We start from the raw sequence: 24,525 nt of genomic DNA, 5'->3' as shown, positions 1-24,525 counted from the left end.
GGATCAAACTACCAACCTTCCAGTTAGTAGATGACCTACTCTACATCCTGAGCTACGGCTTTGGGATCAGGGACTCACAAAATCCATACTACAATATGTTGATTTTACCTGACGCAATTAAAAATTGCAATTATGTATCCATGTAACTGTTTTCATAAGTATTCAATTTCATTCAGTTTTTTTATATAGTAATAAAGCACGAGAGTCACTTCAAGGTCCCGAGTGAAGACTCATCGTCATCATGATGAAAGTGCGTTTTGTAAAAACTGATCATTGAGGGTACGAGTCATACTTGTATTTTACAGGTCGCTCCAAGAGGCATTATAAAGCACGAAGAATGAGAAATCAGCTATAAATGATAATCATTTATACACACAACAATGAAGAAAAAGCAATGTGATGCTACAGTGGTTCATCAACAGAAAAGTGTCATTCAGTGGCAAATGGCATGCCAATACATCTCAATGCAGTCAAATGAATACAAATGCAGTACAATCAAATGTCAAGTGTAAGCCATTAGCATGTGACTGACAAACATTCCTTTATAGAAACATATTTCCAGTTAAAAGAAACAAAAACACACTTATCACCAGCTTGAATCCAGTCAGCGTAGCTGCTCTACTGGAAGGAGCAGCTCTCAGTATGATCTGACCTGTTATTCTGGTTTCAGGGACATAGAGGAGAAAACAACACCTCTGAGAGACTGTGCTAAATGAAAATAGGAATTTCTCTGTGGTTGTGGAAAATGTCCTGCTGCCAAAATATGATCAGTTGCTTGTTTGATGATGAGTATCTGCTTCATGTCACATTCATCTACTACAGCGATGGTGTTTAAATGTCTTTAACCTTGGAGTTAACCACAAAGAATGAAACCAACCCTGCAGCTTAGTTCAGTCACAGCAAGTCAGCAAAAGCAGCAGGAGGGCTTTTCTTCTCAACTGCTGTTCACCTGAACTTGTGTAAGCTAGCATGATGAAACTGTTCTGCTGTCAGTCCACTCTATCTTATATTACAGGGAGGGCTCATTGATATAATAATTCGTAACACTGTGCAAAATTGGATATTATCCAAGATAAGAGTTCTTTCCTGATCCATAAACCCTTTTTTAAGATCTACAGTTCATTTACGGTGTTATGAAGGCTGCTGCTTTTTCCTACTTTTGCTCTTTATTTGACCTCAATGCGGACATATCGCAGATCTGCCACCAGCTTGCAAGAAAATTTTGTGTCACACATGTTACCTTCAGCATATGAAGGTAATGAAGGGGTGCTGTTAGAGTCACAGTTTAGTCTTGATTGTGGAGTTTGTGGCTAGCTCTCAGCAGCTGACAGTGAATACATCTGCCAGCTTTGGGAGCTGTTGGAAGGTATTTGGTTCACTTTAGGGAAGTTAGAGTATTTGTTTGCTACAGTCCTGCGCTATGCTTTACTCATCCCTCACCAGCCTTGGTAGTGGACTCACTAAGATAAACTTAATGCTGCCTCACTGTGGATTTGAAGGCTCATGTAAGGTTTAATAAAGTTATTTATTTATTATGTTTTTGTAGTCTGGCCCTGGACAAATGGCAGCTTAAGACAAGATGAGTGTGTTTCCTGAACTCACAGCAAGAAAGGAAAAGTACAAGTACCAAAAAGTCTTTGAAAGACACATTCAGATGCAGAAATCAACAGAAGCTCTGAGTTCAGATGATGCAAACAATGTCATGGCTACATCTCCTTTACAGACAAGCAAGCCAGCTAGTGCATGCACGTGTGTGTGTGTGTCGTGCACACACACACACACACACACCATAGTTTTTAGTCTGAGAACCAAAATTAAACTCTACCAACATATGGAATAAATTATTTTATAAAAATAAGGCAAACTATAACGTATCACACTTAATATACAAAAACACTCTAGAATTATTTACTTTTGCTATATGCACAAAGGTGTATTGGGACTAATTCATAATTATTATAATTCATGCCAAAGTTCTTAAAGTCAAAGTACCAGAAGTAAAGCATAAACACATAAAATAAAAACACAAAGAAAATTAAGAATAAATAATATAAACATTTGAAAAAATATAATATCAATAAATAAATACATTACATACTGAAATCAAAGTCAGAGCGATATATATAAAAATATAAGATAAAAGCAAATGAACATACTGACTGATCCAAGGCCTGAAACTTTATGGCACCGTACACTGAAGGCTGTCATTCCATCATATGAATCACTCCACACTGTCGCTGCCAGGCACTTCTGCGCCCTGTGCTTTAATACCCAAGCTAAAATACCAATGGTTTCCACTGTCTCTAAAGACCTCAGCACATCCTCCAGGGTTAGTAGGTCGTCACCTCCAGCTACTCCCTATGCCTACAAAACTACATCCTAACGTGTCCATATCGACGAGGGTTCAGATGAACCACTCTTTCTTGCTCTCATCAATGGTTTCGGTGAAGGCCGGATCGTTGACAATGATCGCTGCATCGGCAGAGTCTGCTGAATCGGCTCCCTTAGCCTCATTAGTGTGGTAGGAGCCTTTGTGACGAAACATGTGACGGATCACAAACACCATGATGCAGAGGACGCTGAAGATCACCACGGAGATGATTCCTGGAAGAAAGCATGAGCAACACAGTGAGCACTTTTTTTAACACAGTGAACTTCAAGTATATTTGATGCAGCATTTGAAGAATGGACTGAAGACAAAGTCCAAAAAACAGCATTGTTCCTTATGTTACAAATCTGCCTTCTTTGAACGGAGCTCGTCATTTTTAATGGGATGCTAACATTGCCAGCTATCTGGACGCTACACAATTGTGTCACTAGACAGAAGGACGCCTACATTTTGCGCATAAGTGCAAACAACATTCAGGACCCGTTCCCCAACAGGGAAAAAAAAACATAAAACACTGGCAGTAAGCCAGGGATACAAGAAAATCCATCCCTGCCCACCACCTCTCACCAAGGGCAATAGCAGACTGGAACAGAGTCCAGCCTCTCTCTAGGAGATTGGTTCAAGAGCCAAATGTTGCACTGAGGTGAGGCCCACGTATAAAGCCGGTATCTCAGTTCATGCACAAGGCTCCTTTCCCTACCAGAGAGGTGACATTCTGTGTCCTGATAGCCAGCCTTTGTAGCCGGGGACTGTCTGCTTCCCAACACGCATTGCACCTGAACCTAACGGCGCCTCCTGTGGGTGGTGGGCCTACAGCAGGGCAGGCCCATGTCGCTCCTTCAAGCTGTGCCTGGCTGGGTCCCATGGGCTAAGGCCCAGCCCCCAGCCCCTCCCCCTCCAGCTCCGTCCTCAGGCCTGGCTCCAGGGTGGGACCCCGGCAATCCTATTCCAGACAGGGTACACTCGTCCGTTGGTCTTTTATCCATAGCAGTCGACTGAATTGCTCTTCGTCTGCCCTCTCACCCAGGGCCAATTTGCCTTGGGAGACCCTACCAGGGAGCAGCAAAGCCCCCAACAACATAGGCCCTGAGATCACTGGGACACACAAACCCCTCCACCACAGTAAGGTAGCGATTCATGGAGGGACATTTACTTTTACGTCTCATTTCAAATTAATATTCCTGGTAGCAAATATCACACACATATCGGGTGCAAAATAAGACACGTTTTTCATTAAGTTTAGTGCAATGTACAGTAAATTGCTTGCCACAAACCCAAGTAAGTCAGGTGTGTGTTTCACAATGTGCTGGAACAGACAAGTTGCACTCATCAGTGCTGACTGATTCTAATGTGTTGCAACAGGTTAACAATCTGTATTAATAAATTAATAAATTAGATGGTGATTATTTGCTGATGGCAGCCAGTTTGAGTCAGAATAAGACAGGTTATATTCCACCAGGTGACCTCTGGGCAACCTTCAACTTGTCCCAGACAGCATAAAAATTCAATGTGATCACCGAACGTATGAGAGAATGGCGCACGTATGGTAAAAAATTTCCTAGGCAGTTTTCAGAAAAGTTGACCTGTGACCTCGACCTTGAAGACAACATAACTGAGATTCAAACTGCTCAGATAGATACACCTATGGTATCAATTTTAAAATCCTACATCACCTCGTTTTATGTACTTCCATGTGTGCATTTTCCAATTGTATAGACAAAAACAGTAGCTCCAAATCCTGGTATTTTTGCATGTTAAAATTAAATATACCTCCTATGACAGCCGAGTTGCGATCCACACCATCACCACTGAACTTGTCCTCATTGAGGTTGAAAACAGCTCCAGCTGCAAACAAAGCAAACATCTGTTATCTATTTGAATCCTGAGAAACTTTAGAATTTTACAGTGGCATGCCCCTATATATGCTGAAACCCTATGACAGGGGTGTCCAACTCCAGGCATCAGGGCTGGTGTCCTGCAGGTTTTAGATCTCACCCTGGGTCAACACACCTGAAACTAATGATCAGTTCATTACCAGGCCTCTGGAGAACTTCAAGACATGTTGAGGAGGTCACTTAGCCATTTAAATCAGCTGTGTTGGATCAAGGACACATCTAAAACCTGCAGGACACCGGGCCTTGAGGCCTGGAGTTGGACACCCCTGTCATAGGGTTTCAGCATATATAGGGGCATGGGCATGGGCAGGGGAAGGTTTCTACCACCTTCTATGTGCCAGGGGTCTTTGGCTGAAGCCATGGGGGAGATAGTCAGGGGGGAGGCTCCACAGTTTGAAGGAACCAGTATCCCATGGGTGCTGACAGGTGCTGCTATGTTCGAGCGCAGGGCAGCTTTCAGCGGTGCTACACTGTTAAACTGAACTCTTGACAGGCAGCCCATGAAACCCGGTGTGTTGTAGCGCTCGATCAGGATGGGGTCAATCTGGCCTGTTTCTAAAAGAAAGGGAGAGCAGGTTTAATTGCTTTTCTCTGGAAGCAATGCAAGTAATTAAGTAAAATTCATTTATATAGCACTTTTTAAGACAAGAAGCTATAACAAAGTGCTTCACATGGGAATATAAAACCATGTCAAACAAAACAATATATTACACACGAACATTACCCAAATGTGTTTTAAGCTGAAGCTACAGAGTCGATGGTGCGTAGTCGGGGAGTGAGATTGTCCTTTTTTTGATCTACTTATCCTAAAACTGGCAGTCAGGCTAAGTGGTAACTTGAATAAAACCTGGTTATCAGCTCGCTAAGTTAACCCAGTTTCCCTGCATTTTCACACGAAAGTGGTGTTGACACTGTACAACCAATGTCAACATAGACATATACATATAAAAAAATTCCCCACTCGCCCCTACAAGCGGTTTATCCTTCAAGCTCGGGTCCTCTACCAGAGGCCTGGGAGCTTGAGGGTCCTGCGCAGTATCTTAGCTGTTCCTAGGACTGCGCTCTTCTGGACAGAGATCTCCGATGTTGTTCGTGGGATCTGCTGGAGCCACTCGCCTAGTTTGGGAGTCACTGCACCAAATGCTCCAATTACCACTGGGACCACTGTTACCTTCACCCTCCACATCTTCCCAGGCTCTTCTCTGAGCCCTTTGTATTTCTCCAGCTTCTTGTGTTCCTTCTTCCTGAGGTTGCTGTCATTCGGAACCGCTACATCGATCACTACAGCCGTCTTCTTCTGTTTGTCAACCACCACTATGTCCAGTTTGTTAGCCACTGTTTGTATCTGGAAGTCCCACACGATCTTAGCTCAGTCATTCTCTACCATCCTAGGGGGCGTCTCCCATTTTGACCTTGGGACTTCCACGCCATATTCAGCACAGATGTTTCTGTATACTATGCCGGCCACTTGGTTATGGCATTTCATGTATGCCCTACCTGCTAGCATATTGACCCTGCTGTTATGTGCTGGATTGTCTCAGGGGCATCTTTACACAGCCTGCACCTGAGGTCCTGCCTGGTGTGATAGACCCCAGCCTCTATGGATCTTGTGCTCAGAGCTTGTTCCTGTGCTGCCATGATTAGTGCCTCTGTGCTGTCTTTCAGTCCAGCTTTGTCCAGCCACTGGTAGGATTTCTGGATATCAGCCACCTCCTCTATCTGCTGGTGGTACATACCGTGCAGGGGCCTGTCCTTCCATGATGGTTCCTCCTGATTCTTGGGTTTCTGCTGCCTGAGGTATTCACTGAGCATGCGGTTGGTTGGAGCCATCTTCCTGATGTTTCATGGATGTTCATTATCTCATCCTGGACAGCTTATTATCCCAGCGGGGTACCTGATCATGGGCAGGGCGTAGGTCTTGATAGCCCGGATCTTGTTCTTACCGTTCAGCTGACTCCGCAGAGGGTCACTTACATGATCCTGCAGGTACTTAGTGGTTGCAGCTTTCCTAGCGGCCTCTTCATGGTTTCCATTTGACTGTGAGATCCCCAGGTACTTGTAACTGTCCTCTATGTCTGGAATGTTGCCTTCTGGTAGTGCAATCCCCTCAGTTCTGACTACCTTCCCTCTCTTTGTTACAATCCGACTACATTTCTCGAGTGTCGCTGGTGGTGTGGATCAGTGAATCCGTGTCTCGCTCACTCTTGGCATATAGCTTGATGTCATCCATGTACAGGAGGTGGCTGACAACTGCTCTATTCTGTAGTTGGTATACATAGCAAGTCTTGTCAATGTTCACTGAGATGATTCAGGCCTATGCAGAACAGCAGTGGGGACAGAGCATCTTCTTGGTAGATCCCGCACTTGATGGTGACTGGTCCAATGGGCTTGAAGTTGGTCTCTAGTGTTGTACGCCACATCCCCATTGAGTTCCTGATGAAGGCTCTTAGGGTCCTGTTGATCTTGTACAGTTCTAGGCATTCCAGGATCCAGGAGTGGGGCATTGAGTCATAGGCCTTCTTGTAATCAATCCAGGTAGTGCACAGGTTGGTCACCCTAGTCGGGATGCTGGGTATCGAAGATTCCATAGGTCCCTCTTCCTAATTATGTAACCCCTTCCACTGGGGTTACTTGCGTAGTAGCATTTCAACATAACCCTATTGTCATCTCAAGCCCACCTATGCCGTCTTGCTCCATTAGCCCACTTCTCATCAGGGTGTCCTGGTTCAAAAGTACCTGACGCAGACCTTGTTAATCCGGGCAACGTACAAGCCGGTATGGCTTTATATTTATGTCTCTTGTTCATGTCCGAGGTAGGCTTGGTTAGCATGGGGGGTCTAGCCTAAGACCCTTACTGAATACAGACACCCCGGTCGGGAGTCGAACCTACAAGACTTGTTTCAAAGGCGTAGTAAGTAGTTTTAGTATTAAAAAGTATTAAAAGCACGGACTTTGCTCACTTATTCTGGTAAAGATCTGCTATATTAATGAAGTCCCACCAATTTAAAGGAAGGAAAGAAAGCTGACTCTATAGGTTAACAGACCTAATTTTACAACTCTATCATTAAAATAAGAGAGAATCTGATGGTTTACAATTACTTTGTTAAATTAATGGAAACTTTGGTCTCCTACTGCCTGCACATAGAGGTCTAAGAGATTTTCCATCAGTGGTGACATTCTTTTCCTGGGAAGTGATTTTGTACTTGTTGATCTCTAATCTGGATGCTAACCTGCTCCAGAGTAGGTTGTTCAGAGCTTATAATGTATCCTTGTAAGAAGTGAACCACCTTCATAGTACAGAATACCCAGGGTAAGATGAAATCCTGCTTTGTAGTAAAAAAAAATAAAAATCAGCACATAACTGATTGACTTTTTGAATACAAGTGTAGCTCTAATGATATTAGAAATATTAAAAACTAAATGCCATTTCAACTTTTTACTTTATTTTAATTTTATTTTTTTCAACACATAACACATCTGGATTCTTAGAACTAGAAGCTCATCATTTCAGGTAGAAAAAAAGGCACACAAAAAAGTTAATAAGTGACTGGTACAAGAATAAATAGGACAATATTCAGATCATAGAACATCACTCAGCATCCCTTCATGGAGTCAGTCATGCAAAAACAGAAGCCATATAAACGCACACACACATTAATCTCTAGACTCACCAAAGACCTTGCCAAGAAAGATACTTTTGACCAAAGTGAACTGGGTGTCAGAGGCCTCAGGCAGCATATATGTGGACACTGGATAATGGTCCAGCTGGTTAATGTGGACAGAGGAAAGCAACAGTCAAGTTTAACTGATAAACTGAATCTTCTTTAGACTTTGACTTTCAAGTTTTAAGATTCCTGTCCTTGATTTGGTGAAAATAATTTTGTTTAAGCTAAGAACTACTTTTTAAATATAATTTTATGTACTTTTTATATTGGAATTATTCTTTCAGCAGATGTAATTTACAATTGCAACTAATTACAATTTGCAATTCAGGTGAACTCAGTGTTTAAATACATTTTCTACTCTGACTATCAATATGTCAAACTAGCACCTTTAGCACCTCATCTCAAAGTAGTGAATTCAAGAAATATACACACTACCAGTCAAGGGTTTGGACACACATTCTTATTTAATGGTTTTCTTTTATTTGTACTACTTTCTTTTTTATAATAATAATAATGGTAATAATAATCATTATTATTATTATCATTATTATCATTATTAGTAGTAGTAGTAGTAGTATTATAAGAGTTGGAAGAAAAATAATACAAGTGTGATTGTGAGTAGTGAGAGTGAAGTGTTAATTTTTTCAGTCCAGGATTAATGTAATTTAGGAGACAATTATAACAATAATGATAATAATAGTTAAAGCAACATTAACTCAGTATTATCACCATCATCACCACCACCACCATATTATCATAATAATGACAATAATGATAGCCATAAGTATGACCAATGACCAGCTATGAACAATAACAATCATGACCATGACAATGATAACAATAACATCATTATAAGAAGAATATAATAGCTCATAGTGGTATTCTGCTAAAATAAGCTGGAGGGATGATTCAGAGGCTTTACCTACAGGGTAGGAAAGGTCTTTGTCTTTTTTCCTTCTCCTCTTTCCTTTCATACGCCCCCCTCTGTTTTGGTAAATGGTAAATGGACTAGTTCGTATATAGCTCTTTTCTAAGCACTCAAAGTGCTTTAGTTAACTTCACCCACTCACACCCGTGCTGAAGTCCTGAATGACTGGTAATAATACGACTGGTATGGAGCAGAATTCGAACCACCAACCCTCTGTTTATTGGATACCCTGCTCTACATCCCAAGCCACTGGCACCCACTGCTCTCTTTTTGGTGTTAGGACGCTTGGATGGATGGATGGATGGATGGATGGATGGATGGATGGATGGATGGATGGATGGATGGATGATTCAGCGGTTTGAATTCTCTTGAATCGATTTAAGCAAGGGGGGGAAATTCATGCTGAACAGGATTTGGTCAGCTTGGAGGAAACATTAATACCTAAATATTTAATATTTAAGATCTGCCCCATCCTCCTCATCCATACAGAGTGGTAAAATAGTGGATTTCAACCAGTTTATAGAGAAGCTGAGACTTCTGAAAGCAAATCTATAACCCTAATGTTTGCTGCAAAGAGTGGGGGTCCTGAAGGAGCAATAAAACACTGGTGACACTGTTGGGGATTTATTCCATGGTTACCACAGGATCCTGCAGCAACATGCCATCCCATCATGTATTGTTCAACAGCACAATGACAATGGCTGTGTCAGGGCTGTTTGACCAAGAAGGAGAGTGATGGAGCGCTGACCTGATGGCCTGGCCTCCACAGTCACCTGACCTGAACTCAATGAAGATGGTTTGGGATGAGATGGAGCACAGAGTAAAGGCAAAAGGACCAACAAGTGCTCAGCATCTCTGGGAACTCCTTCAAGACTGTTGGAAAACCATTTCAGGTGACGACCTCATGAAGCTCATGGAGAGAATGCCAAGAGTGCGCAAAGCAGTAATCAAAGCAAAGGGTGGCTATTAGGAAGGATCTAAAATGTAAAACATGTTTTGAGTTATTTTACATTTTTCTGTTTACTACATAATTTCATAAGTGTTCATTCATAGTTTTGATGCCTTCAGTGAGAATCTACAATGTAAATAGTCAAGAAAAATAAAGCAAAAACCATTAAATGAGAAGCTGTGTTCAAACGTTTGATAGTGGTAGTGTATATTGTCCAAGAATAAGTTTTAAAGCAGCATGTATCTCCAGCTAAAAAAAATAGCTAGCTTCTGTTATTTCTATTTACACGTAGAAAAAATATGTGAAAGCAACAAAGAATTTACAGATACATTTCTCAGTAACACAGAGGTAACTGCATGTATATAATTATTCTACATAATAAGTCTTTGTTACAAATTGTGTCTTTGATGACATTCCAGCAAAAGGTGCTGCATTAAATCACTGCTAACACAAACTTAATATTCACTATTAAATATTTGCTACAGCTTCAAACTAAAAGAATTTTCAGTTGAAGACTTTTATATTAACTTAACTGCATTTTGCAATTCATCACGTATTGTATTGGCAGGATTCACTAACCTGTAGCCGTATCTCCCTTAAGTTCCTAGTTATGTTGACAAAATGTGGCTGACCGTTGGCCATGTTACGATGGTCAACATCTATGGTATATGGTTCTGTAAGCCCTCCAAGGCTGTAGCGGATCTGGAGAGTGCCTGAAAACACAAAGAAATACGTACAGTTCATAAATGTAAAGGGGCTGGTTCTTACAAAGTGCTTTTCTACTCTGAGCATTCAAATACTTTCTACAACTTGCCTCATTCACAAAAGCACTTTTTTCTATTGTTCTTCTACAAAGGTGTTTGCTATCTAACATTTACACTGACACTCCGATGCATCAGAGTGCCACTTGGGGTTAGTATCTCTCCCAAGGATATTTGGCATGGAGACCACCCTACATGAAGTTCATAAAGATGAGAACACATTAAATGTATCAGATATGACACTAATAAGCCTACCATTGTGTCTGACCACCACAGCCAGGTAGTCCTGAGTTCTGGAACTGATGTAGACAAGAATGCTGGGAGCACTGTAGGTGCTGAAGCTGAACACAAGCTCCTCCTGAGTCAGGTTGGCCTCACTTGAAACACCAACACCTGACAGACTCTTCACGTCCTTCAACGCAAAAGGTCCCCCCTCTGGCAGCAAGTCGTAACGCACCAATGTCCCCGTCTCAAAGTAGCCGCCTACATCTAACATACAATTAACGAACATTAAAACATAGTGAAAATTCTTATTGGCAATAAAATCTGAAATCATCTAATCTCAAACAGGGTGTTGGTCATACCATCAGTGCAGAAGGGTCCATCATAAGCAGTAAGGGAGCAGTCACAGGAGTATCCATTGTACTGCTCTACACACTTTCCTCCATTTCTGCAGTGCATCCTGTAGCTGTTGCAGTGGCCCTGGCAGCCTGGATTCACACCTGGAGTCCCTTTTGCCCTTTCCTCCAGGTCAAAGGTCACACCATTAATCTTCAGAGCCCGCATGCAGCCCAGAAAACCCCTTTGACCACTTGAAGCACCTGGTATAGAAGTAAGGCAGAATAATTCAGAACAACATTCAGAACACCTTCAAGGAATGAGAAATTCAATCTGATATGCAGATTAGCACATTACTGTTGAATGAGGCTACGTCTACACTAATCCAGATAATTTTGAAAGTGGCGTTTTCGTCTAAAAATGCTCTACGTACACTCTATTGTTTTCAATCATTTCCCAACAGCTGTTCATCCACATTGAAACGGCTGAAAACACTTACGTTCCAGCTTCGACCTGCCTCATTTCTATCTGCCGTTTATTTACTTTCCGGCTCTTTGAAACGTCGCGGCAAAATGTCGAGGAAAAGCACAGAGTTTCTTAAATGGACTAACAATGAGGTGGAGTTGTTGCTGCAAGTAACACAAAAGTAAAAAGTTGCAAAAGCGAGTGAGAGTTAAAGAATTTGAAGAAAAGCTATCTGGAGCATGTACAGACTGATATTATTCTTTAATAGGGCTGTCAAAGCTGAGAGCAAACAAAACAACTGCTGTGTAATGGCCTCCGCTGTCTCAGTTTAATTTAATTCAGTTCAATTCAACTTTATTTATATAGTGCCAAAACACAACAACAGTCGCCTCAAGGTGCTTTATATTGTAAGGTAGATCCTACAATAATACATACAGAGAAAAACCCAATAATCATATGACCCCCTATGAGCAAGCACTTTGGTGACAGTAGGAAGGAAAAACTCTCTTTTAACCTCCAGCAGAACCAGGCTCAGGGAGGGGTGGGGCCATCTGCTGTGACCAGTTGGGGTAATTGGTCACATGAGTGCAATGACTAAAATGCGTCATTGTTTCCAAAAGCCTGCGGTTACGCTGTCCACACTGCAACGCAAAAATGGCGTTTTCAAATGTATCCGCTTTGGAGAGCGTTTTCCAAAAGCTCCGTTTCCCTTGACCAAAAACGCCGTCTCAGTGTGGTCGGAAGGCCAAAACGGAGAGAAAAAGATGCATTTTCAAACGAAAACATATTAGTGTGGACATGGCCTGAGTTTCTTATTTTTTTCGTGTGCTCCAGTCTGCCGTAGATTCCGGGTAACGGTACAGAAATCAGAAAATAATGACATCACATGCCCCACTTATGCCCTCAGTCATGACACCAACTGAAATCATTCATGCTCATGGTGAGGTAATCTTTTGAGCAACTCTAAAGCACCTTTAGACATCTGTTGCTGTGAATCAGCACTATATAAACAAATCTAAATTGAATGAATGCACTACGCTGGACTGTGTTGATACCAAGACTCCTCTTTTGGTTACAAACTTGGTAACAAACAAATCTGATACAGGGTAGGCTGTAGTGTTCATTAAAGGTGCAGAAATGAAATAAAATTTAGACTGATGTTGCTGATTAGAGCCTTTCACAGAATTCTAGCTTTTGTAGAAGCGTTATATAGTCTATGTGTCGAAAATAAGCAATGACATCTCCTATAACATCTGCTGACATTGACGCCGTCCTGGCCCACGCACGGGGCGATCTGCAGTAAATCGTTAATGGAGATTTCCTGCATTAATGCAGTTATGGCGTTAACGACATTTTAACTAGATTAATGCTGACAGCACTACTTAAAAGATTTTTTATAGTTCAGATTCTGGTGGTCACAACATAAAATTTTAAAATATCAAAAAAATACGATAAAATATACTTAATAAAACACACATACTTTTAATGAAATGAAACAGTTTGTTCATCGTGGTTCGAAGACATATATCAAGAAGAGTAACATACTCATCATGAGTCCAAATGGGACCATAAACATGTCTTTAAATCATATGTGGCAAACAAGTCTTACCAACAGAGAGATCACTGTAGAGCTCTGGTTTTGCATGGCCCTGTAAGGTGGTGGGCCTGACCATTCTGTGCTGTCCATTAAGTTGCAGCACTGCCTCCTTGATGTTTTTTTCAGCCTCCACACGATGCCACTGGTCATCATTTAATGGCACTGGTGAGCGGACACTGAGCTCCATCTTCTCAGTACCAATGCCAAAAGAGAATAATACCACTGAGCCGGCTGGGGAATCAAACATATCAAACATTGGAAATAGTTACAATTTTCATCTAGAGACAGATAGTAATAAATACTGATTATTAATTTATCTCTGTTTACAGGTTATATACCACAAGCTTTTAAATCCTTATTCAAAAAGCTCTTACTTGATCCAGATGTTTTAGCTAAATAGACTGATAGACTCCAATTTATCCATGTAAACGGAAGGCTTTTTCCCATTTAAAAGTTAGGAATGGAGTTCCACAGGGCTCCATGCTGGGACCAATATTTTTTACATTATACATGTTTCACTTAGGTAATATTATTATAAAACAACACAGATATTTTAAAACAATGACAGACTCTGTTGTTTTCTCTGGTCTCCTCCCCAACTGAGCCAGGAGTGACAGCTGGTCACATTAGCTGCATGTCCAAAACATGATGTGAACTTTGTTAGGATAAATAGCATCATCCCACCTCTGATCAAGCAGCTCTATTTCTAGAAAAAGTTTATAATATCCTTCCCCCAGGAAACAGAATTGCAGTCTTACCCTTGTCTCTGCAGCTCCTCTTCTGCTTTTATTACCAAAAAAAACCACCTTTCCCTTCTCTTCTAAAGGCCTGTTAGTACATGAATTTATAATTCATCAAGAAATGTATTTACTCTAGCGTACAGAAATCTGGTTGCAGCAGGATAATTATGTTAATATAAATGAATCAACACCAGCGAGTCATACTAATTTGGCGGGGGGCGGGGTTGGCAGCAGTCTTCCACTCCAGCATAATTATCAGCCAAAAACCCAAACAGAGTTATAATTTATTTGACAGTTTTATTGGTTATCATCTATCGTCCACCTGGGCCTTACACAGAGTTTCTCTCTGATTTCTCAGACTTTTTATCTGATTTAGTGCTCAGCTCAGATAAAATAATTATTGTGGGTGATTTTAACATCCATGTAGATGCTAAAAATGACAGCCTCAACATGGCATTTAATCTGTTATTAGACTCAATTGGCTTCTCTCAAACTGTAAAAGAACCCACCCACCACTTTAATCACACTCTAGATCTTGTTTTAACATATAGCATAGAAACTGAACATTTAACAGTGTTTCCTGAAAACCCTCTGCTGTCTGAATTCATTGATTACACAGCAGTGGAGAGTAGACTTCATCACAGTAGATGTCTTTCTGAAAGTGCTGTAACTAAGTTTAAGGATATAATCCACCCACTGTTATCCCAAAAGGTTGAATCTGTTCATCTGGATGTTTTCAGTGGAAGAAACGTTTCGTCACTAATCCAGGTGACGTCTTCAGTCTCGGCTGATCAATGGACTGTCCTCACAGCCCATTGTTCATTCAGTGGGCTGGTTTCAGTCATTATGCAAATGTACTGTTTATAAGGTTTGGGGAAACCTGCAGTCAGCTGAGACTGAAGAAGTCAGCTGGATCAGTGACGACATGTTTCTCCCTCTGAAAACATCCAGATGAACAGAGTCAACCTTTTGGGGAAAATATATTAGATAAAAAGGACCTCATATCTCAGCTACACATGCTCAAAGGTCTCAACAGTATTCTAACACACTGTGCAATACACACACACACACGCACACACACGCACACACACTGACCCACCTCTGAGCTCAATGTGAAGGAAGCTGGTGCTTCCCAGGATTTCTAGAAAGACTCCATGAGTGGAGGATGTCTTAAAGTAGAAAGAGACGTCAGTGCTGGTTTCATCTCTCAAAGAAGGATAGTGGAGGTAAGAGGCGGGGCTTGTAAAGGAGGCCGCATTCCAGAAGTTTGCTATAGAAAATAACCACAAGACATAAAATATATTTATGTCATAAATATGACATGAAATTTCAACAACATGAAATATGTGTGCGCGTCTGTGTGTGTGTCTGTGTGTGTGTGTGTGTGTGTGCGCGTCTGTGTGTGTGTCTGTGTGCGCGTCTGTGTGTGTGTGCGTGTGTGTGCGCGTCTATGTGTGTGTCTGTGTGTGTGTGTGTGTGTGTGCGCGTCTGTGTGTGTGTCTGTGTGCGCGTCTGTGTGTGTGTCTGTGTGCGCGTCTGTGTGTGTGTCTGTGTGTGTGTGCGTGTGTGTGTGCGTCTGTGTGTGTGTGCGTCTGCGCGTCTGTGTGTTTGTGTGCGTGTGTGTGTGTGTGTGTGTGCGTGTGTGCGCGCGTCTGTGTGTGTGTGCGTCTGTGTGTGCGTCTGTGTGTCTGTGTGTGTGTGTGTGTGCGCGCGTCTGTGTGTGTGTGCGTGTGTGTGTGCGTGTGTGTGTGCGCGTGTGTGTGTGTGCGCGTCTGTGCGTCTGTGTGCGCGTCTGTGTGTGTGTGTGTGCGTGTGTGTGTGTGTGTGTGCGTGTGTGTGTGTGTGTGCGCGTCTGTGTGTGCGTCTGTGTGTGCGCGAATATGTGTGTGTGTGTGCGTCTGTGCGTCTGTGTGTGTGTGTGTGCGTGTGTGTGTGTGTGTGTGCGTGTGTGTGTGTGTGTGCGCGTCTGTGTGTGCGTCTGTGTGTGCGCGTGTGTGTGTGTGTGCGTCTGTGCGTCTGTGTGTGTGTGTGTGCGTGTGTGTGTGTGTGTGCGCGTCTGTGTGTGCGTCTGTGCGTCTGTGTGCGCGTCTGTGTGTGTGTGTGTGTGTGCGTGTGTGTGCGCGCGTCTGTGTGTGTGTGCGTCTGTGTGTGCGTGTGTGTGTGCGTGTGTGTGTGTGTGTGTGCGCGTCTGTGTGTGCGTGTGTGTGTGTGTGTGTGTGTGTGTGCGCGTCTGTGTGTGCGTCTGTGCGTGTGTGTGTGTGTGTGTGCGCGTCTGTGTGTGCGTCTGTGCGTCTGTGTGTGCGTGTGTGCGCGTCTGTGTGTGCGTCTGTGCGTCTGTGTGTGCGTGTCTGTGTGCGTCTGTGTGCGTGCGTCTGTGTGTGCGTGTCTGTGTGCGTCTGTGTGTGTGTGTGTGTGTGTGCGTCTGTGTGCGCGTCTGTGTGTGCGTCTGTGCGTCTGTGTGTGCGTGTGTGTGCGCGCGTCTGTGTGTGCGTGTGTGTGTGTGCGCGTCTGTGTGTGCGTCTGTGCGTCTGTGTGTGTGTGTGCGCGTCTGTGTGTGCGTCTGTGCGTCTGTGTGTGCGTGTGTGTGTGTGTGTGTGCGTGTGTGCGCGCGTCTGTGTGTGTGTGCGTCTGTGTGTGCGTGTGTGTGTGTGCGCGTCTGTGTGTGCGTGTGTGTGTGTGCGCGTCTGTGTGTGCGTCTGTGCGTGCGTGTGTGCGTGTGTGTGTGTGTGTGTGCGCGTCTGTGTGTGCGTCTGTGCGTCTGTGTGTGCGTCTGTGTGTGCGTGTGTGTGTGTGTGTGTGCGCGTCTGTGTGTGTGCGTGCGTCTGTGTGTGCGTCTGTGTGTGTGCGTCTGTGTGTCTGTGTGTGTGTGCGTCTGTGTGTCTGTGTGTGCGTGCGTCTGTGTGTGTGACTCACAGTCCCCTCGGCATCTGAGTGGCCCTACTGTTAGTTTGGCCTCAGATCCAGCTCTGCTTGTATCACCAACCACAACCTGACTGACTGGCAAGTGGTCTTTGTAGACCAACAGGCCCGAGTCCTCCTTCCTACACACACACACAGAAACAAGACATGACAGTCAGCTCAGGATTATGTCAGCTAAAAATATTTCCTTTACTTTAGATTTGATTTTTTCAATAAATCTTGTCTAATTTGTCTTATTACATCATTCACATATATATTTAAGAAAGTACTGTGAAGGGCTGATCAGGGTTTGGCACAAGCTTTCATTCAAACACTGAGTGAGGATAATGAGGATTAGAATCTGTAGGATGAAACCATAAACTCTAGTTTGTAACACGATGCAGCTCAGCTGAGCGGCTGAGTGAGGGTACACTCACCAGGCACGCAGGTCTGCATCACAGTTGCAGTAGTGTTTGGGATCAGTACAGTTGTGTTCAATACCACAGGCACACTTCTGGATCCCTGGTCCTGAACCCCCCCAGTAAGAATGCTTTTCATTGGCTCTTCCTAACCACCAAGTGAAAGGGACGCCATCTGGAGGTCGAAGCAAACAGCTACTCAGTGTACTGCTACTTAAACACTTCTGAACACACACATCACTCAAAAATATCAATTTTATGTTTGCAGTATGTGTTATAATAATATTGATGGGTATTCTGATGAACAGAGTAAACACGTTCTTTGTTAGTGAGTGAAAAGGTTGATAATAGGCATCGTCACCTGGACTGTTGAGCAGGCGGGACATTCGGCAAGCGTAGGCGACGTACTGCTCACAGTACTCTGCACTGCTGGTTACTGACAACATCTGGACACACGAGACAGACACGAGTATTCTGATTTGTCATTTGTCTGCTAAGAATGTTTATTCGTCTGTGATATTATCTGTAATGCTGAACTCTCGATTAACAATGCTTAGAAGATGCCTGTGTTTCTACTTCAGTGACACTTTTACTCAATTTGTGTCTGCATGTTTATTGTTAGCAAACTGCTTTGTTAAAAAACTAAAAGTGAAGTGCATGTATGAAATGGAGTGTGTAACATTAAGTGTGTACCTGTTCGTCAGTCATATTGTAAGATATCTGCAGCACTGCGTTTCCCTTGTCTGCACTGGATACTGAGGTCTGAGGAGAGAGGTCGTTCCTTAGCGAGGTCCAAACCACATCCTCTAAGAAAAACAACCAACATGTAAATATTCTCTACTCATTCTACATCACAGATTTACCTAAATACAATCAGTCATACGATAAACACGGAGAAAAGTGTTACTTGTAGTTTGTGCTTGAATATATTCTTCATGCTGGTTTAAATAAAGATTGAATATCTTACCTGTCATGTCACAGTGGACTCTGAAAGGGTTTATAGAGCCACTGCCATCTGGGTCTATCCAGTAGCTGGCCGAACTCTTCCCTTGGTGCTTATACTCCTCACACGATTGCTGATACAGTGCTATGGAGGGGAAGCAACGTATAGTCTGTCTTTCTGTATGCATCCATTTCCACCATAGAGAGTCAGACGCAAAAGCCAAAAAGTTGGGACCAATATGACACAAGTGAGTAGCTTGTCCCAAAGTTGGAACTACCTGATGAGGATTTTTAGATCAAACTTCTGCTTTTCTCTTGGAATCGTCTCGAAAAGTAGCCCTAGGCACTCAGTTCAGTCACAGCCTCGAAGACTGCCGCTGGTGCCTATCAATATTATGACTTGTGTCTGCAGCCATGTGAGGTTGCATGGAAAATATTGGTTGTACTAATAATAGTACTGTATTTGAATAAAGGGAGGAAAAGTATATTTGATTTAGATAAATGCAGAATGATAGCCTCAGAACTAGATGATAATAGGATCTGGAAGGATGTTGCCCTGACTGTACTGATGAGGAAACCTGATCTCATCAGAATTTTCCTGAAATCGGTGGGCAGAGGATTAAAAAACAAAAACACTCATGTTTGAGCGCTACCTTCAGCCTAAAAGAATGAACTTGATAAAGAATTCTTTCAGGGAACCTGGGCAAATAGATCATGAAATAACCAACTAACTAAAAACTAGTCTTATGATTAACATAACATTAGGATTACCATTGGTTAAACAAACGCCAGTGTATACATGCACTTACAGGTATGGCAAGTAGCTCCAGTGTAGCCAGTGCCACTACAGTTGCAGGTGAATGCGTCCCATGTCTGAGAACAGTGACCGTTGTGCTCACAGTGGTTTGGAACACACCTGACATAAAACAGCAGGAAACTTATGAGCACTCAGTGAGAACACAGCTCTGACTTTAACCCCTCTCCACCCTCCAGACTGATGCAGGTCCCATGAACAATACACTGTGTTTTTAATTCTTTTATCACAATCTTAGGTTTGGACTTCTGGGATATATACCTGTCTATAATGGCACACATATCTAGGCTGACATTTTCAAAAGTTCCAATGAGGCCCTGCTCCACCGCCTTGAGGTCCACCAGGTGATCATCTATGTGGATCATCTGCATGCAGCCCTGGAAGGAGCGCTGATGTGATCTGGTGTTCGTTTGCAGAAAATAACCTAGAGAAAGACGAAGAGCATCAAAGGCATTATTATCACCAGCAAAGACGTATCCTGGAATTAAGCTGGTGAGGACTGCACAGTTTAATCTCATTTTATGTATGATTCAAAACATGAAATTATTTCAGGCACCAAAAATCAATGCAAGCTTCTGTGAAAATAAAGTCATTGTGCTTTAGGACAAACATCTACTTTCATTTTGTTTGATAATTAAGAAACTAATTTTACCCACACGGTTGTAGCAGTCAGTCATAGCCTACCCTGTCATTCCAAATTGCTGTGACACTTTTTAAATTCACACTTGCATCAGTGCTGCTTGATCATGCTGTGTTGGTGTTGTGTTTTTAGGAGAAAACTTGGACACACTTAATAAAACATCAAATTACTCTGGAATATGTTTACTCCCGTTTTTCAGTGATCACCTCCAAAGTAATAGGTTCCTCCAGTCTGGATCTGGATGGGGATAGCTGTTCTAACTGTGGAGGCCTCATCTCCATCAACTGTCAGCATTGCATAGTTTTCCAGTGCATTCAGGTGGACACTATGCCACTGTCCATCATTCAGACCTGAACCTATGAGGAAAAACACATGCAGAAAAGTTTAACAGGAAAACATAGCAGCCATCGAAGTGAAGACAAAGAGACCAAAAAGGGACCTCGAGGTAATAATTAAACAACCGAAGACTCTAAAAGCCAACAAGCTGAGCTCACTTGATGAAATGTCTATACGTGTGTTCTTCTTCTGTGTCACATTCATATAGACGGTGATTTTTCCCTCCGTCAGGCCCAGCTCCACCCAGCCATCCGCCAGGGCGGTGAACATCAGAAGGCCGTTGGGATTCCACGTCCTGAAAGACAGACTGACTGACAGGGTGTCACTGTCAGTCTGACCCGGCAGCCGCAGGAAGGATGTGGAGTTGAAGAAAACTGGGGAGGTGTTGGATTCGGCGCAGGAAAATGTCAGGTTACGCTACAGTGGAAAAAAGAAACCGATAACCGATATAATAAGAGATTCATGGAGTAGGTATGCAATACCTAACAGACTTTTATTGTGAATCGTCATTTTATTTGGTGCTTAAAGTGTGTAGAATAAAGACTTGATGCTATATTTTCCACTTCTGTCAGTCCTCTAGGGCCAGCATAGGTCTGGGTAACATGAATGTCATCAAATGTTGAGACGTGGATCCACGTGCATGTCTGTTTTTATGACGCCACGGACATTTTCACAGTGAATACGTTACTAAAAGCCAGTCTATTCACAGACTGCACTCACATGTGTGATATAGACGAACTCCAGTCAATTTGAACATCTGAGCTAAAAACACAGTGGTTATTATGGAGTGGAAAAAACAAACTGGTAATCAAAATTAGTTCTAACGAGTCAGACAAATTTCAGACAAGAAATGTGCCACCTGAAATCCGAACAAGATGTCAGGAGAGATTCAAAATCCATTCTTAGATGAAAACAGCAGTCTTAGTGTGGGAAGTAGGCTACAGTATTCTGGTTTTAGTTTCAGATAACAACACCCATGGGTGCCGCCAACTAATCACAGATTCACTGCGGTTAATTGGCAGCCTGTGATTACACTGCACTGTTCAATGCACTGTCAGTCAGGTGGTCCATTTAGAACAAGTCTCAGATCAGACCACTGAAAAATGTCTCTTAGCTTTGAAGAGACGAGGGTTATGTTGGATTGTTTATGACATTTAAAAGAGCAGACCAAAATCTAAAAAAACTTTGGAAGTCAATCCGAGAATCAGAGACGTTCTTCACTGACAAGGGGATCAGCTGGAAGTTTATTGCTTAGCGAGCAGCTCGGTGGGGTGGCTTCTGGGAAAAGCCTGAGAAATCTGTGAAAACAAATCCAAAGAGTGTCCTGGGAGGGCTTCGCTGAACTTTGAGGAGCTAACTAGTATACTGACAGAAGTAGAGGCGATATTGAGGCCTCGGTCCTCTGCATACAGTGGTGCTTCAGAGTTCCAGAGTTGGGCAAAGACTCGCTTCTCTTCCACCAAAGACAGTATTTCCCCGTCACAGGTTAATGTAAGCTGGGAGGGGTCAAAGATGGAGCTACTGCCAGACACTCTTAACCAGCGTTTGGAGCTGCTGGCGGTGTGACTACTTAATGGACTTCAAATCTCCTAACAAGTGTGAAACACACATTTCACACTAGTGAGCAGTAAAAAACACCCAGTGTGATGAATGTGGGAGATGATGTCCTGGTTGAAGAGAATAACTCACCCAGACAAACGTATTTCCTCGGACACAGCTGTTCCTGCATTGTTCACAGTTTAAAGCTTGCTGAGGAGACCTGCTCAGTTACTACGTCCACTCCAGATAAGTAAACGCACTGTACTGAAGCAGCTGGATACTGATGAACAGCTGTTAATCAGGTGGGACGATGTTGTGATTTAATGATCCTTTACATGTTACTGGCTTCTTGGACATGCAGGAAACACTAAAACATGCTGTCCTTGTCATTTACTGCAGTGAATATGAAGAAAATGTGTTTAAACAGTTAATGGTAATTATTTATTTTATTGTAAAAGCTTGTTACAGGAAGTGTTTTATTTTGAAGAGCACTTGATACTGTTGACCATAATATTTTATTACAGCGACTGGAGCATGCTGGTATTAAAAGCAGTACGCTGCACTGGTTTAAATCAGTGTTTTGGAGCCACGGCGCATATTTAAGGGTTTGTAAGTAAATGAGAGAAACATTACATGTAGTTTTAGATATTTGTGTGAACAGTTATGTTTTTGAAAGAAAATTTTCCAATGAAGATGAACTTAATAAATTGTGCGTAAATAATCACTTTTTATTTAGGTTTGGATAAACACATTTGTAAAGTAGTTTTAAGTGTGCTTCGTATTTGTGAGCGGATTGGATCAAGTCGTCAGAAAGTTACAGACAAATCTTCGTTTACGCTGGTGGATCATATTGTTCTGCAGGAGGTTTCTTCCTGTTAAAAGGGAGTTTTTCCTTCCCACTGTCACCAAAGTGCTTGCTCATATGGTTGTTGAGGTTTTCTCTGTTTTCTCTGTATTGTTGGAGGGTCTTTACCTTATAATATAACTTATTTACTTACTGTTGTTGTGATTTAGTGCTATATAAATGAAACCGAATTAAATGCATCTGTTTACACTGACGGCGTCATTTCATTGGACGAATACAGAATTTATTATTTTGAACCACACTAGATTTGTCAGATCTCAAAAAACAGATGTGACCAATCAGACCACTTCATTTGGCAATGAATATGCTCGTAGCTCAAAAGCGTGCATGGGCACTGAATATACAGCGATATGGTAATAGTATTAACACAAAGCTCATCACTTTTGATTTTAAGATAGAATTTTGGCAGGAGTGTTTCTGAGAAGGTAGTCAACCCCATCCCTCCTTGTATGGGCAGGACTATGGGATGTCTGGCTCATTGCTAAAGGCCATTTAGTCCTTGCACAACAGTAAAGAGAGATTGTTTTGTTTTGCTGGCAATAAGTCAGACTTGTCTCCGGTGGATCTTGGACTCTGCTGTACTTTATCAACGATTCTGTTCATAGTTTTTAATAGACAAAACATCTGGGCAAGGACAGTTTCTACTTTGGTGGCCTTAGGTTTCAATTTTTACATTTGCAGATGATGTGGTTCTGTTGGCTTCATCAGGTGATAACTGAATGTGAAGCAGTGGTAATGAGAATCTACCCCAAGTGCAGGTGGAGGAGTTTAGGTATCCCAGTTCATGAGTGAGGGGAGGACAGTGAGATTGCTAGACAAACTGGAGCAGCATCTGCAGTTTACCCATCTGTTGTTGTGAAGAGGGAGCTCAGCATTAAAGCAAAGCTGTCGATGTACCAGCCAATCTTCATTCTTCAACCATAGCAACAAGTTCTGAGTAATGACCAAAAGAATGAAGAAAGAGGTTTCTGGTTCTTTGAAAGAATCAAACTCTGGTTTGTCTTCCCTCTTAGTGTGGTTTGTTTGTGTAGACGTGAGCACAGTAATTGCACTTGGGCACAGACCAAAACAACTGCACCAAGACCTCCTCCTTCAAACAGTCTCAGTGTGGTTGTTGCGGTGGTTCCTTTATGGTATAAATGTGACCTCAATCTGAATAAACTACCCAGTGTACATTTCAAAACTGAGCTGAAAAGCTTCCTGTAGCAACAAACGCTTTGCATTCTGGGAAGTAGCAGTGAAATCAACAAATATTCTCCCTGTTCTCTAATGCTCCAAAACACAGCACCTTCTTGCTGTATTTACTTTTATTGATCCTGCCCAGAATAATCTACCAGGTGGTTTGTAGTGATGCACTTTGGTTCACCTGGAATTTTCTCAGTGTGAAAAGACACCAAATCATGGGGCAAAACTACAGCTGATTCAGACCACAGTAAACTGGTTTATAGGTATGAGAATGCCCTAAATCACTGCTGCAGAACAGCCTCACAGGCATGAGTGTTACGGACCACTTTGCTAATCTGCTCAGGACAAGTTTGAGCAGCAGTGAAGAAACTACCGGAGCTCCTTTTAATGTTCTGACAGGTCGAAAGTGTTTGGTTTTCAAAGCTCGAGGCTTTAACAGGTTAGAGACTGTTTGGGACACATCCACAGGAGCAACTTATTCTTTTCCAAGAGTTTTCTGTCCAGTAAAAACAATTAAATGCACTCAATTAACTTTGTTATTTAACAAGATCCCAGTAAAGAAGAAAAAATATTTTATATTGTCTAGCACTTTAGCCATTTTAAGGAACTTTTATTGCTATAAAATGAAATTCATTTGCAATTTTCTTGTGCTAAGTTAATGCTAAGTTCACTTTTGACCTGCTGCAGAGGTTAACACAAACAACAGTGGTATATGGTTTAAAAAAGTACATTTAGAGCTGTTTGGGTCATGACGAATTGAGGCATATTACTGAAGCTGAAGAATTTCTTTTTGAAAAAGAAGAGTTTTCCTCCACAGACGAGTGTCCATGACATATTTAGTTTAGGAAAAGATGCAAACTGCCAAATAACAAACAAACTGCGAAAGGGTTTTTAAGAGCATTGTACAAGTAGCATTCCAGTCTACATTTAGTCAAGGCTG

General features: G+C 42.3%; 1 protein-coding gene across 1 annotated transcript in view; it reads right to left on the bottom strand.

The window, feature by feature from the left end:
- Positions 1-345: 345 nt before the first annotated feature.
- cntnap2b (contactin associated protein 2b) overlaps positions 346-24,525 on the bottom strand; it is a 45,749-nt gene continuing 21,569 nt past the window's right edge. The window contains exons 8-25 of the mRNA XM_019348132.2: positions 20,155-20,413; positions 19,867-20,016; positions 19,282-19,444; positions 19,016-19,122; positions 18,232-18,351; positions 17,958-18,070; positions 17,626-17,710; positions 17,283-17,439; positions 16,861-16,988; positions 15,047-15,217; positions 13,220-13,438; positions 11,172-11,408; positions 10,843-11,076; positions 10,406-10,539; positions 7,956-8,049; positions 4,612-4,839; positions 4,160-4,234; positions 346-2,604 (exon numbers count right to left, since the gene is read on the bottom strand). Of these exons, the coding sequence (XP_019203677.1) occupies positions 2,405-2,604; positions 4,160-4,234; positions 4,612-4,839; positions 7,956-8,049; positions 10,406-10,539; positions 10,843-11,076; positions 11,172-11,408; positions 13,220-13,438; positions 15,047-15,217; positions 16,861-16,988; positions 17,283-17,439; positions 17,626-17,710; positions 17,958-18,070; positions 18,232-18,351; positions 19,016-19,122; positions 19,282-19,444; positions 19,867-20,016; positions 20,155-20,413 (2,874 nt within the window). The 3' untranslated portion in view covers positions 346-2,404. The remainder of the gene's footprint in view (positions 2,605-4,159; positions 4,235-4,611; positions 4,840-7,955; positions 8,050-10,405; positions 10,540-10,842; positions 11,077-11,171; positions 11,409-13,219; positions 13,439-15,046; positions 15,218-16,860; positions 16,989-17,282; positions 17,440-17,625; positions 17,711-17,957; positions 18,071-18,231; positions 18,352-19,015; positions 19,123-19,281; positions 19,445-19,866; positions 20,017-20,154; positions 20,414-24,525) is intronic.

This window comes from Oreochromis niloticus, linkage group LG18 (assembly GCF_001858045.2).
Source record: "Oreochromis niloticus isolate F11D_XX linkage group LG18, O_niloticus_UMD_NMBU, whole genome shotgun sequence".
NCBI lineage: Eukaryota > Metazoa > Chordata > Actinopteri > Cichliformes > Cichlidae > Oreochromis > Oreochromis niloticus.
Note: the sequence above shows the minus strand (reverse complement) of the source record. Positions and strands in the feature narration are given on the sequence as shown.